The sequence below is a fragment of the Capsicum annuum genome, chromosome 8 (genome assembly GCF_002878395.1).
Source record: "Capsicum annuum cultivar UCD-10X-F1 chromosome 8, UCD10Xv1.1, whole genome shotgun sequence".
NCBI lineage: Eukaryota > Viridiplantae > Streptophyta > Magnoliopsida > Solanales > Solanaceae > Capsicum > Capsicum annuum.
The window spans coordinates 148,087,534-148,100,069 of NC_061118.1; the positions used below are offsets into that span (position 1 = coordinate 148,087,534).

The 12,536-nt window shown below is 43.1% G+C and overlaps 1 protein-coding gene across 2 annotated transcripts in view; it reads left to right on the top strand.

Annotated features, from left to right (window-relative positions):
- LOC107856811 (DNA-directed RNA polymerase V subunit 1) overlaps positions 1-12,536 on the top strand; it is a 28,991-nt gene that overhangs the window by 13,933 nt on the left and 2,522 nt on the right. For both annotated transcript variants that reach the window (XM_016701778.2, XM_016701777.2), the window contains exons 14-18: positions 2,532-2,806; positions 3,238-3,411; positions 3,516-3,656; positions 4,996-6,899; positions 7,972-8,086. In XM_016701778.2, the coding sequence (XP_016557264.2) occupies positions 2,532-2,806; positions 3,238-3,411; positions 3,516-3,656; positions 4,996-6,899; positions 7,972-8,086 (2,609 nt within the window). The remainder of the gene's footprint in view (positions 1-2,531; positions 2,807-3,237; positions 3,412-3,515; positions 3,657-4,995; positions 6,900-7,971; positions 8,087-12,536) is intronic.

Here is a 12,536-nt window from a genome sequence, read left to right on the forward strand (position 1 = left end):
GTTTTGTTTGGGAAAGAACCTCTAAATTTCTGCGTCTCAAGAGCATAGTTGAATCCCCAAACACGTTCTAAAGCAGAATGCAACTTTAGCATGGAAACATTGGAAAATGGTATTTGGTGTGAAAAAGAGGTAAGTGGTTGAGGCTGGTGCAGTGGTTAGTTTGTTTTCTGAGTTTCCAAAAGACAGATAGAGGTAGAAGAAATGAGAAGTAAGCTTGGAACTACCATATCTTTTTCGTAATAAACATTGGTAAAATATCTCTTTGCCCTTCTCAAATTGCGCAGAATCATTTTTCAGGTGTATTTAAACCTTTTCTCTTGGGTAACAAACTGAAGGAGAGAACTGTTTATGTCACTGATCTCTGGCATTCGGTTTTGTGTTTGGATTGGCTTTTTCTTTAAGTAGCTTTTAAGTTGAAAGCTAAAAGCCATAAGTTGGGCGTAACCAACTTTTGGCTTTTAGCTTATTTTTCTTCTTTTTAAGCCTAAAAGAAAGTGATTAAAAGCACTTTTTGTCTTTGCAACAACAACAACAACAAAAAACCCAGTGTATTCCCACAAAGTGGGGTCTAGGGAGGGTAAGATGTACGCAGTCCATACCCCTACCTCCGAAGAAGTAGAGAGACTGTTTCCGATAGACCCCCGGCTCAAGATAAAGAATAATAAACAGAAATAAGCTATAAGGAGTAAGAAATAATAAAATAGAAATCAGAGAAATGCGAAATACGAGAAATAAGGGCAACATGAAATAAGAAAATATGAACTAAGAAATAGGGAATAGGACACCCACCTAGTAGTAACATATGCTCACAAACCAAAGACACCTATGTACACAGTCCTAGGATTACTAACCCAGCTACACAAGATCTCTCCTGACTGCTTGCTACAACCCACACACTCACACTAGCCTTCTACCCTTATCCGCGACCTCCACACCTTCCTATCTAGGGTCATGTACTCGGGAAGCTACAGTTGCTCCATGTCATGTCTAATCACCTCCCTCCAGTATTTCTTCGGCCTACCTCTACTCCTCCTGAAGCCATCCAACGCTAGCCTCTCACACCTACAAACTAGGGCATCCGCGTTCCTCCTCATCACATGCCCAAACCATCTCAGCCTTCCTTCCCGCATCTTGTCCTCCACCGAAGCCATTCCCACCTTCTCCCGGATAATCTCATTCCTAACTCTGTCCCCTCTAGTAAGCCCAAACATCCAACGCAACATCCTCATTTCCGCCACCTTCAATTTTGGATGTGGGAGTGCTTGACTTTTTGTCTTTGCAAACACTTCCAAAAATAAAAATGAGCTTAAAAGCCTAAAGCACTTAAAAATTAGCCTATCCAAACACCCTCTAAGTCATGAAATTTCTAGTGTAGAATAGATGAACAGAAAAACTACGGTAGTTTACTAACTACTGAAGAACGCCTACCATTAGTTCAGACTGTCTGAGGAACAAGATTATCCTAATATGTTCCTCGTTTTATTTTTCCTTGCTCTTGACCAACATCCCAAGAGAATGTGCTACTTTTTAGGTCTAGCAGCTGACTTTTTAGTTATAAGGGAAAGCTGGATGGTTGCTTTTTATCATGAAACAAGGTGGTTCCTTGATTATCAGAGGTTCCTCTATTAAATACTAAAACCCATTCTGGATTAACTGGAATTGGCAATGAGGAGCTCCAATGAATGTTCATAGATCGTTCAGACATTCTTTTATTGTTATATTGAATATCCAGCAGCAAGAAAGTGCTGTAGGAATATTTAAAGAGGGGAGCATTGCTGCTGCAATTGTAATTGAATCAAAAGTGGATCATGACCTCTATGTCATTTGCAAAAAGTTATGGTAACCCCCCCACACCACCACCACAAAAAAAAAAAAAAAAAAAAAAAAGAAACCACCCCCAAATAGTTAAGAAATACATTCAGTTTTGCTCTGAATATTCCTTTCATTCCAGATGACCAACCAGACTGTTGAATGAATTGAGTTCCATATTTTCAGTTTTTCCCCCCCTCCTCTAACTCTCCAGCTTTCAGCAACTCCATTGTTTGACCTTGACATCATCCAATTAGTTCCCACTGTGTATACATTCTTAGAAATAAGATTACACTTATGAGCCTCCCATTTTGTTTATCCTTGATTTGGACCTACGTTCTGAAGCTATTTCTACCGAGTGCTGAAATTGAATGTCAAACCCAAGTTGGATAAGTAGTAAATATGGTAGTTAAGAGCTGCTAATGCATGTTACGAACAGTTAGTACTGTCTGAAAATTAAGATTATGCTTATGAGCTTCCCATTTTGTCTGTTCTTGCTGTTGACCAAGTTTTCAAAAACTTGATGGTTTTATTGTCATGAATAAGGTAAAACGTTTTGAAGAGATTCTCTTTTCTTATTGGTGCCATCTTAAGGTGTCAAAGCATATACATTTTAGTACTATGCACAAATTTGCATTTTCTGTTATGGCTTCCTGGGTTTATGCTGCGCTATTTCTCGGAATGAATACTTGATTCTGATATAGTACGCTCATAATCGACAGGTGATCCAAGGGTTTCAAGTGCAAATATAGCTTGGATTTCTCCTGACACAATGTCTTGGATTAGGAGTCCTTCCAAGAGTCAAAGAGGTGAATTAGCTCTGGATATTGTTCTCGAGAGAGAAGCTGTTAAGCAAAGGGGAGATGCTTGGAGGATTCTTATGGATTCCTGTCTTCCTGTCATCCATCTGATAGACACTACGCGCTCCATTCCATATGCAATAAAGCAAGTCCAAGAACTGATTGGAATTTCTTGTGCCTTTGAGCAAGCTGTTAAGGTACCATTAAATGCCTCGACTTTCTTTTGTGTGGTAATGCTCTGTAGGACACACCCTGAGGCATTCTCATGAACAAAGGTCCCAGCCTTCTCAATATCTCCTTTCTTGAAAATTAGACCTATTTATAAAGCCACTTGTTGAACCTTGGATCTTGAAAGGCATCCTTTCCATGATTCGTAATTTATAAAAAGAAAGAATTTCAAATAGTAGATGTAAATCTGATCCATCCATGATATCTGTGGAACTTCCTGAGATCACTATGGTGATGGGTTCCGCTGCAATTTTAACATTAGTCATCTTGATAATCAACCTTTCCTTCCTAGTGCGTATTTGAATACCTTCTATGTGCAAAACAAGAAATTCTATATTACCCCGAAAAGTTCCTTTAAATTAGTAATCTCAAAATACTTATAATATGGTTTCTTTTGCAGCGCCTATCAACGTCGGTTACAATGGTTACAAAGGGTGTTCTCAAAGATCACCTAGTTCTGTTAGCCAATAGCATGACGTGTGCAGGAAATCTGGTTGGTTTCAATGCCGGTGGTATAAAAGCATTGTCTCGATCCCTGAATGTGCAGATACCATTTACTGAAGCAACGCTATTTGTAAGCCACATAAGTTTTCTTCTGTTCTATACAACACTTCGTATTGACAACTTCTCCTGTGAACTTTCTAATCAGAGGCCTATTTTTTGTTAATCTTTTTTTAGACCCCAAGAAAATGCTTTGAGAGGGCTGCTGAGAAGTGTCATGTCGATTCTTTGTCAAGCATTGTGGCTTCTTGCTCCTGGGGAAAGCATGTGGCAGTTGGTACTGGATCTCGATTTGAAATTCTCTTGAACACGAAAAATGTATGTTTTTGCTTTAACATCTTTTAATATTTATTTGGAATTGTCTTTAACAATCGAAAGAAAATATTTATTTGGTATTGGAGTGTGGTATATTTATTTGATTGTGTCATGCCACAGGTTGATAAATGTTCATCATTTACAACCTTTTGTTTATTTATGTCTCCTCCATTCCTTAATTAGCCAAATGGAGTTCAATAAGATTACAAATAATTGCATGCTCAGATTACTTTTTTAGCTGCGTGACATCACTTCTCTGCAATGATTGCTCTATTATGTTTGCATGTGATGTTTTGGAACTCCCGTTTTCCACTTCTATGGTAATAGCTCTTCCAGTTTTCTTTGGAAGAGTGGGTCGAGGAGAAGGAAGTACAAGGCTTGGAATGTTACACCTCTTGCTTTAGTGTGGGTCATTTGGAAAGAGATAAATAGGAGAGCTATTGAAAGGGTGGAGATGAGCTTTGCTCAGTTGAGTAGTAGTCTCCGATGCCTTATTTTCTTATGGTGCGCTCATGTAGTTCCTCTTTGTTTTGAGGATTGGGCGTCTTTCAACCAAGTTGTCCTTGTTTTTATCAATGAAAACTTTTACTTAATATAAGATCTTAGGTTTATATACTGTTAGAAGATTCAGATCATGAAATCCTTCTGTAAAAATAATTTGACAAACTATGTAACCTTAAGGAAGAGAAGACATAAACAACCTTGTAACCTGTGGAAAAGAAATGTGTGGATCAGTTTATAAGCCAATCAATATGATTTTCCTATCCCATGCAAAAGTTCTTTACTATGGTATAAACACGAGTAAGATGGAAAAGTTAGACCACTATGGAAGCAACTTTCTGCAGAACCTGTTAACTTGGATGCATTTTTCTTGTTCTTTTTGTAAATGTAAAAAATTGGGGATCAATGTGCCTCAAACACCTAAAGAGTTTTTACACTGTTATCTGATCTATCATTGGCTAACTTTGCTTCCTGTGGTAGCATATTACATTTGACTTGAAAGTTACTTCTTATCTCCTTGAAATGGAGGACAGCACATTTAATTTTTGTATCTTCAATGGCCATTAGATGCAAGTTGTGTTCCCAGTGGGTTGACTACATTTTACTTGTTTGGAAATTCAGTAGTTATCATTAATGACTTTCTTGATCTTACTATTAAGCTGAAATCTGAACCAGCTACAACTAGCATGTGTGTTTTCTTCCATCAAATCCGACCTACTTTAATGTTCTAGTGTATTTCAGTTCTTTTGATAAGCAGCTGAATAAATTCCTCGAAGTTGCATATTTTCTTGGTTTAAGGGTCTAGGCTGAGACTAACATGCGATAATCTTTTCTGTGCAAGGTTGAATGGAATGTACCTGATGCACGTGATGTTTATAGCTTCCTACACTTGGTGAGGAGCACCTCGGCTCAAGAAGTTGAAGGTACCAGTTGTCTTGGCGCAGAAGTTGATGAACTGGAGGAAGACGAAGATATGGGATTATACTTGTCTCCCAATCGGGACTCTGGTTCTGATATGCCCACTTTTGAAGATAGAGCTGAATTTGAAAACTTAGATGAAGGAAAGCTAAGTGGCTCTGCATGGGATAAGGCATCATCTGAGTGTGCCAAATCTGGTGGTAGCTGGGATATGGCTGGCAAAACCCAAAATGAAACTGAGAAGGGTGTAAATCAGTCAGATTCGTGGTCCGCTTGGGGCAAAAAGGTTGATGAAGCTGAAAAGGGTGTCAGTCAGTCAGATTCCTGGTCTGCTTGGGGCAAAAAGGTTGATGAAGCCGTTAGTGATCAGAATCAATCTGGGAACGGAGAGCACCTAGGATCAGGGTCTGCCTGGGGAGTAAAGGCCAACAAAGCTGACAGTAATCCTCAAGAATCTGGGGTTATCGAGCAGTCCGGATCATGGTCAGCATGGGGGAAAAAATCGGAAAGAGATGGTGGTTCTTCATGGGGGCAAAAAGTTGATGAAGCTGGGAATGGAGAGCAGTCAGGATCTTGGTCCTCACGGGGGAAAGAGGTGGAAAAAGATGGTAGTTCTTGGAATAAAAAGGTTGAGTCTCACCAATCCTGGAAGGAAGAGGATTCTGGAACTTTGCCCTCATGGGAAAAAAAAGCGGAAAAAGATGGTGGTGGTTCTTGGTCAAAAAAGGTGGACGGAGATGGTGGTTCTTGGTCGAAAAAGGTGGACAGAGATGGTAGTTCTTGGGGAAACAAAGGTGAAACTGAGAATAGCCCTCAACTGTCTGAGAAAGAAGGGCAGTCAAAATCTTGGTCCTCACGGGGAAAGGAGGTGGAAAAAGATGGTGGGTTTTGGGGCAAAAAGGTGTCTGGGAGTGGCGAGCAGTCAGGATCTTGGTCCTCAGGGGGGAAGAAGGTGGAAAAAGACGGTGGTTCGTGGAATAAAAAGGTTGAGATTCACCAATCTGGGAAGGAAGAAGTGTCTGGAAATTTGTCTTCATGGGAAAAAAAAGTGGAACAAGATGGTGGTTCTTGGTTGAAAAAGGTGGACAAAGATGGTGGTTCTTGGGGGAACAAAGTTGAAACTCAGCATAGCCCTCAACTATCTGGGAAAGAAGAGCAGTCAGGATCTTGGTCCTCATGGCGGAAGCCAGTGGAAAAAGATGGTGGGCCTTCTTGGGGGAAAAACATTGATGAACCTGAGAATAACCCGAACCAATCTGGGAATGGAGAACTGTCAGGATCATGGTCCTCAAAGGGGAAGAAGTTGGAAAAGGATGGTGGTTCTTGGGATGGCCCTAAACAGTCAAATTCTGAGTCGTCTTGGGGAAAAGCTACTAAAGGTGGTGAATTGGGTTCAGCGACTACTGAAGGCAATAGAAGTCTTGACCAGTCAGTCAATGATTGGAGCTCTAGTTTAAGTGGAGATGGGCAGTTAAATGAATCAACACGCGATGACTCTACGAAAAACGGTGGTTGGAATTCTTCAGCAGTTGGTGGTTGGAATTCTCAAAAGGCTGGCGTTGAGGAGAGTGATAAGCAACCTCAATGGGGTCAGCGCAGGCGTAATCAGAGAGGCGATTTTAAGGAAAATTCACGAGGTTGGGGCTCTGCCAGTGGTGGAGAGTGGAAGAACAACCGGCCTGCAAGATCAGCTGGTGACTCCAATAAAGGTGGAAATTTTACAGCGACGAGGCAAAGGATGGATATTTTCACAGCAGAGGAACAAGATATACTTTCAGATGTTGATCCTATTATGCTGAAAATTAGAAAGATAATGCACGGGACAGGGTAAGTAATATTCCTCGCTAAACTTGAAGGGGAGCCTTGGAGAACTGGTAAAGTAGCCGCCAATGTGAGCAGGAGGTCACGGGTTTAAGCCGTAGAAACAGCCCCTTGCAGAAATGTAAGGTGAGGCTGCATATAATAGACCCTTGTGGTCCGGCCTTTCCCTGGACACCGTGCATAGCGGGAGCTTTAGAGCACCGGACTGCTCTTTTTTTCGAATTACTAATATGCGTATTTGGTGATATTGCTACATGAAAAGAATATTAATTCCAGCAGATAAAGTGAGTCTTGTTTCCCACTTTTAATCTTTCTACTGAAAACTGGCTACGACATGATTTACAATTTGTTTGTAGTCTTCATATTAAGTACTTAGCACCTACTGTTCTCAGTCGGAAGAAAAAAGAAAAACAAAAAAAGTACTCAGCACCTTTACATTTGTGACAGACTGAAGTATTTGAACAATTCTTTATCTGTCTGCAGATGTTTTCTCTGTGCTATATCTTATGAGTTAGTTTCCTTTAGTGTTAGTGAAAGACAAGGGATCATAATTTCTCTAGGCCGTGTCGTGTTTAGAGTTTTGCCAAATTAAGAGGTTGTCTGGTGTTTTTGATAGAAAGAGAGAAAGAAAAAAAAGGTGGTCTGGTGTTTTTGATAGACAGAGATAAAGAAAAAAAGAGGTGGTCTGGTGTTTTTGATAGAAAGAGAGAACGGAAAAGAGGGGTGGTATGAGTCAAAGGTCGTTTGAATTGGATTAGTTCTAGTCATCTAGTTAGAGAGGAAGGGTTAAAGTCATGAATAAAGAAAAACAATCAATTTCCTTTCCTCCATAGGTGAGCAAAGCAGATAGAAATCAGACCTCGTGTACGGAACTTTTTTTAGTTCTGGAAAGACATATCATGACAGATAGACTAGATACATGTTCAAGATTTTATGAAGGTTGACGTCCATTATTTGTCCTGCTAATCAATAATGAAAAGCTAGTACTCTTTTTCCTTCCGCTCATCTGTGCTCTGATTACATGGTCTTTTTGCTCCCTAAGGCGATAACATTTTGTGGTTACTTTTTCTTTATGAAGGACTAATGATGGCGACCCATTATCTGCCGATGACCAGTCATACATTATTGACTCTGTTCTCAATTATCATCCGGATAAAGCTGTCAAAGTGGGAGCTGGTCTTGATTATATTATGGTAAGCGACTCTTTTCCAGTTTTTGAAATCTACAGCATTTAGTAATTGCCTTGAAGATATTTTCTTACACTGGACCATATTCTACTCAGATTGTTAGTACCCAAGGTTTTGAGCAATTTTCTTCACTTGTTAATGTTCTTTAACTGAACAGCAAAATGTGGAGTCAAATATGTCAGGAAAGGGAAGTAAAGAGATACTGAAAGGACTATTGGATTTGATAATTAAATTGCTTCCATTGTAATCAAGGTTGTGTGAGCATGGGATATAATTTTTTTACTGTACAGCTTTCTTCAAGTTGTACGTTAGTATTGATACCAGTGGTTGTCAGCTCATCATATTTCATCTAATCATATAACCATTTGTGATAATAGTAACTTTTTCCAGTCAAGTGCCTAATGCAAAGTCGATGTACTGCTCATGTTTGCTGAATTTGCTGCTTTCAGTGCTGAAAGTTAGAACGATTTGTCTGAAGAGACCTAGAACCATGTCTTAGCTTTGCCATTAGAATTAAGTTTTTTCTAGGTTGCCCTTAGACTTAAGCTTTTTGTTAGTCATTAGTGCCTGAGTAACTTTGATATTCCGTAATGTTCTACTTCTTATCCAGTTTGTCCCTTTCTACTTTCCATTGTTCTCCACTTCTCCAGGATTCAAATTCATGGAAGTAAATCATTTCGTCAATTGATATAACTTTTAGTAGTCAAGTTGGAACTCGGAGTCTGGAAGGCACCAATATAAAAAAGCTATCTTCAGAGAACTACTAACAACAACAACAACAAACCCAGTGTATTCCCACTTAGTGGGGTCTGGGGGGAGTAAGATGTACGCAGTCCATACCTCTACCTCTGATGAAGTAGAAAGGCTGTTTCCGAAAGACCCCCGGCTCAGGCACAAGATATCACACAAACACATAGTAAAGTACAGAAGCAGATGACATAACATAAATACGGCACCCATAAGGAATATAAAACAGAGGAAAGCAGAGGAAAGCACACAGATTCGTAATAAGCATGGAACACTGAATACGGAATCATAACAGGAATAAAAAATAAAAACCCCCACCAAGTAATTCCCTACACTAGCGACCCAATCTGGCCCTACTCTTCTGCCGTAATTCGCGTATTCCAGACCTTCCTATCTAGGGTCATGTCCTCGGTGAGCTGTAACTGTTCCATGTCCCGCCTAATCACCTCACCCCAGTACTTCTTCGGCCTACCCCTACCCCGCATAAAACCATCCAACGCTAGCCTCTCACACCTACGGACCGGGGCATCCATGCCCCTCCTCTTCACGTGTCCGAACCATCTCAATCGTGCTTCCCGCATCTTACACTCCACTGAAGTCACACCAACCTTCTTTCGGATAGTCTCATTCCGAACTCTTATCCCCTCGAGTCAGTCCACACATCCAGCGCAACATCCGCATTTCTGCCACCTTCATTTTTTGGATGTGGGAGTTCTTAACTGGCCAACACTCCGCTCCATACAGCAAGGCCGGACGGACTACCACCCTATAGAATTTGCCTTTAAGCTTGGACGGCACCTTCTTATCACACAGCACCCCCGACGCGAGTTTCCACTTCATCCATCCCGCCCCAATACGGTGCGAGACATCCTCGTCAATCTCACCGTTACTCTGGATCACGGACCCGAGATACTTGAACTTGTCCCTCTTACATACCTCCTGTGCTTCCAGCTTCACCACTACCTCATTCTCTCGCCTCACGTCATTAAACTTACATTCCACATACTCTGTCTTGCTTCTGCTCACCCTGAACCCTTTAGACTCAAGAGTTTGCCTCCACATCTCTAATTTGTCATTTACACCCCCTCGAGTCTCATCTATCAGAACTACATCGTCTGCAAAGAGCATACACCACGGCACCTCCCCTTGAATACGCCGCGTCAACACATCCATTACTAATGCAAACAAAAAGGGACTAAGAGTAGATCCCTGATGCAATCCTGTCCGGACAGTGAAATGCTCTGAGTCTCCTCCCGCCGTCCTCACCTGGGTTTTCGCTCCCTCATACATATCCTTAATTACTCTGATATATGCCTGCGGTACTCCCCTCACCTCCAAGCATCTCCACAGCACCTCCCTGAGGACTTTGTCGTAAGCCTTTTCCAGGTCGATAAACATCGTGTGCAGATCCTTCTTCCTTTCCCTATACTGCTCCACCAACCTCCGTACCAGGTGGATTGCCTCCGTCGTCGAGCGGCCGGGCATAAATCCGAACTGGTTTTCCGAGATAGACACTATCCGTCTCAGCCTCACCTCGACCACTCTCTCCCAGATCTTCATAGAGTGACTCAATAACTTAATCCCCCTATAGTTATTGCAACTCTGAATGTCCCCCTTATTCTTATAGAGAGGGATCATGGTACTCCACCTCCACGCCTCGGGCATCTTTGCCGTCCTGAAAATTTCATTAAACAATCCAGTCAACCACCTTACACCAGCCTCTCCAACGAACTTCCAAAACTCCACCGGTATCTCATCCGGCCCCGTCGCCCTACCCCTACGCATCCTGCGGACTGCCTGTCTAACCTCTTCTACCTTAAAACGTCTACAATAGCTAAAATCCCGACACTCCTCTGAGTGCTCCAGTTCCCCTAACACAATAGCTCTGTCCCCCTCGTCATTCAAGAGCCTATGAAAGTACAACTGCCATCTCTTCTTTATGTGGCCGTCCTCCACCAACACTCTACCGTCCTCCCCCTTAATGCACCTCACCTGATCGAGGTCACGACCCTTCCTCTCCCTAGCCTTAGCGAGTCTAAACAACTTTTTCTCCCCTCCTTTCCCCTGTAACCCTGCATACAAGCTCTCAAAAGCGGCCGTCTTAGCTGCCGTGACCGCTGACTTCGCCTCCTTCCTCGCTAGCTTGTACTCTTTCCTGTTTACCCGCTTCTCTTCTTCGTCCTTACTTTCCACCAACTTAGCATACGCCTCTTTCTTGGTCTCCACTTTCTTCTCCACCTCTTCATTCCACCACCAATCCCCCCGATGGTGTCCGGCCCGGCCCCTAGAAACACCCAACACCTCCCTTGCATTCTCCCTGATGCACCTTGCCGCCCCGTCCCACATACTATCCACGTCCCCCCTACACTCCCACACCCCCTTTCCCGCCACCCTCTCCCCTATCTCCCACGCATTCACTGGCGTCAAGCCGCCCCACTTGATTCTCGGTCTACACTCCTTACTCCTCCTCTTTCTATTCTTTATACCCAAATCCATAATCAAAAGCCTATGTTGGGTCGAGAGATTCTCACTCGGGATGACTTTACAGTCCTTACACAACGCCCTATCCCCTTTCCTAAGCAACAAAAAGTCAATCTGGGTCCTGGCTATCGCGCTCCGAAAAGTGATCAGGTGTTCGTCCTTCTTCGGGAAGCCCGAGTTCACCATCACCAGCCCAAAGGCCCTCACAAACTCCAATAGGGTCGCCCCCTCTTCATTTCTCTCTCCAAAACCAAAACCCCCATGCACATCCCCAAAGCCTCCCGGTAGCGCCCCGATGTGCCCGTTGAAATCCCCTGCTACAACAATCTTCTCCGAACTGGGCACGCCTCTCACCACCTCCTCCAAAGCCTCCCAGAACCGCATCTTCTCCTCCCCCTCCGCTCCCACTTGCGGCGCATAAGCACTACACACGTTCAGGGTAAACCCCCGAATGACCAACTTAATAGTCATCAATCTATCGTTGATCCTCTTCACCTCCACTACCTGACCTCTAAGCTCTTCATCTACTAAGATGCCAACTCCATTCCTACGTCTCTCGCTCCCAGAGTACCACAGCTTGTAACCATCCACATCCCTAGCCTTAGACCCTACCCACTTGGTCTCTTGGACACACGCAAGGTTGATCCTCCCCTTTCTAAGAATCTTCACAAGCTCTACGGACTTACCCTGAAGGGTCCCTATATTCCAAGACCCAACCCTCAGCCTACCGTCGCTATCCACACGCCCCCCACTACCCCCCCCTCGGCCCAACCTTGGCCTCCCGCCCTCTCCCCATCCCCCGCCCCCACCACAGCCCCACGCCCCAACCCCCTCGGACATGACCCTATCCACCCATTACCACCCACAGCCACAACTACCCGAAAGTATAGAAAAATATAAAGATATACCCGGTGACAGTATCAAAGCAGTAGCAAGGAAATACAAAGCTCACACACATTCAAAGTAATATTCCCGAAACAAAACTAAGAAACGACCACAGCAACAACAGACAACAGACAAGGTACAGGGGCTACTACGAGCAAAATACTAAGGATGGAATATGCAATAATGAAATAAAATGCAATACGAAATAACGAAATAACAAAGGTTAGAAGTCACCGGATTTCGCTTGGGGCTGCGGCTGCTGGAGATGGCGTAGCGGTTGCAGACGGAGTTTCAGCCTGTTGCAGACCGAGTTGGCGGCTGGTGTACCCGGGGGGGGGGGGGG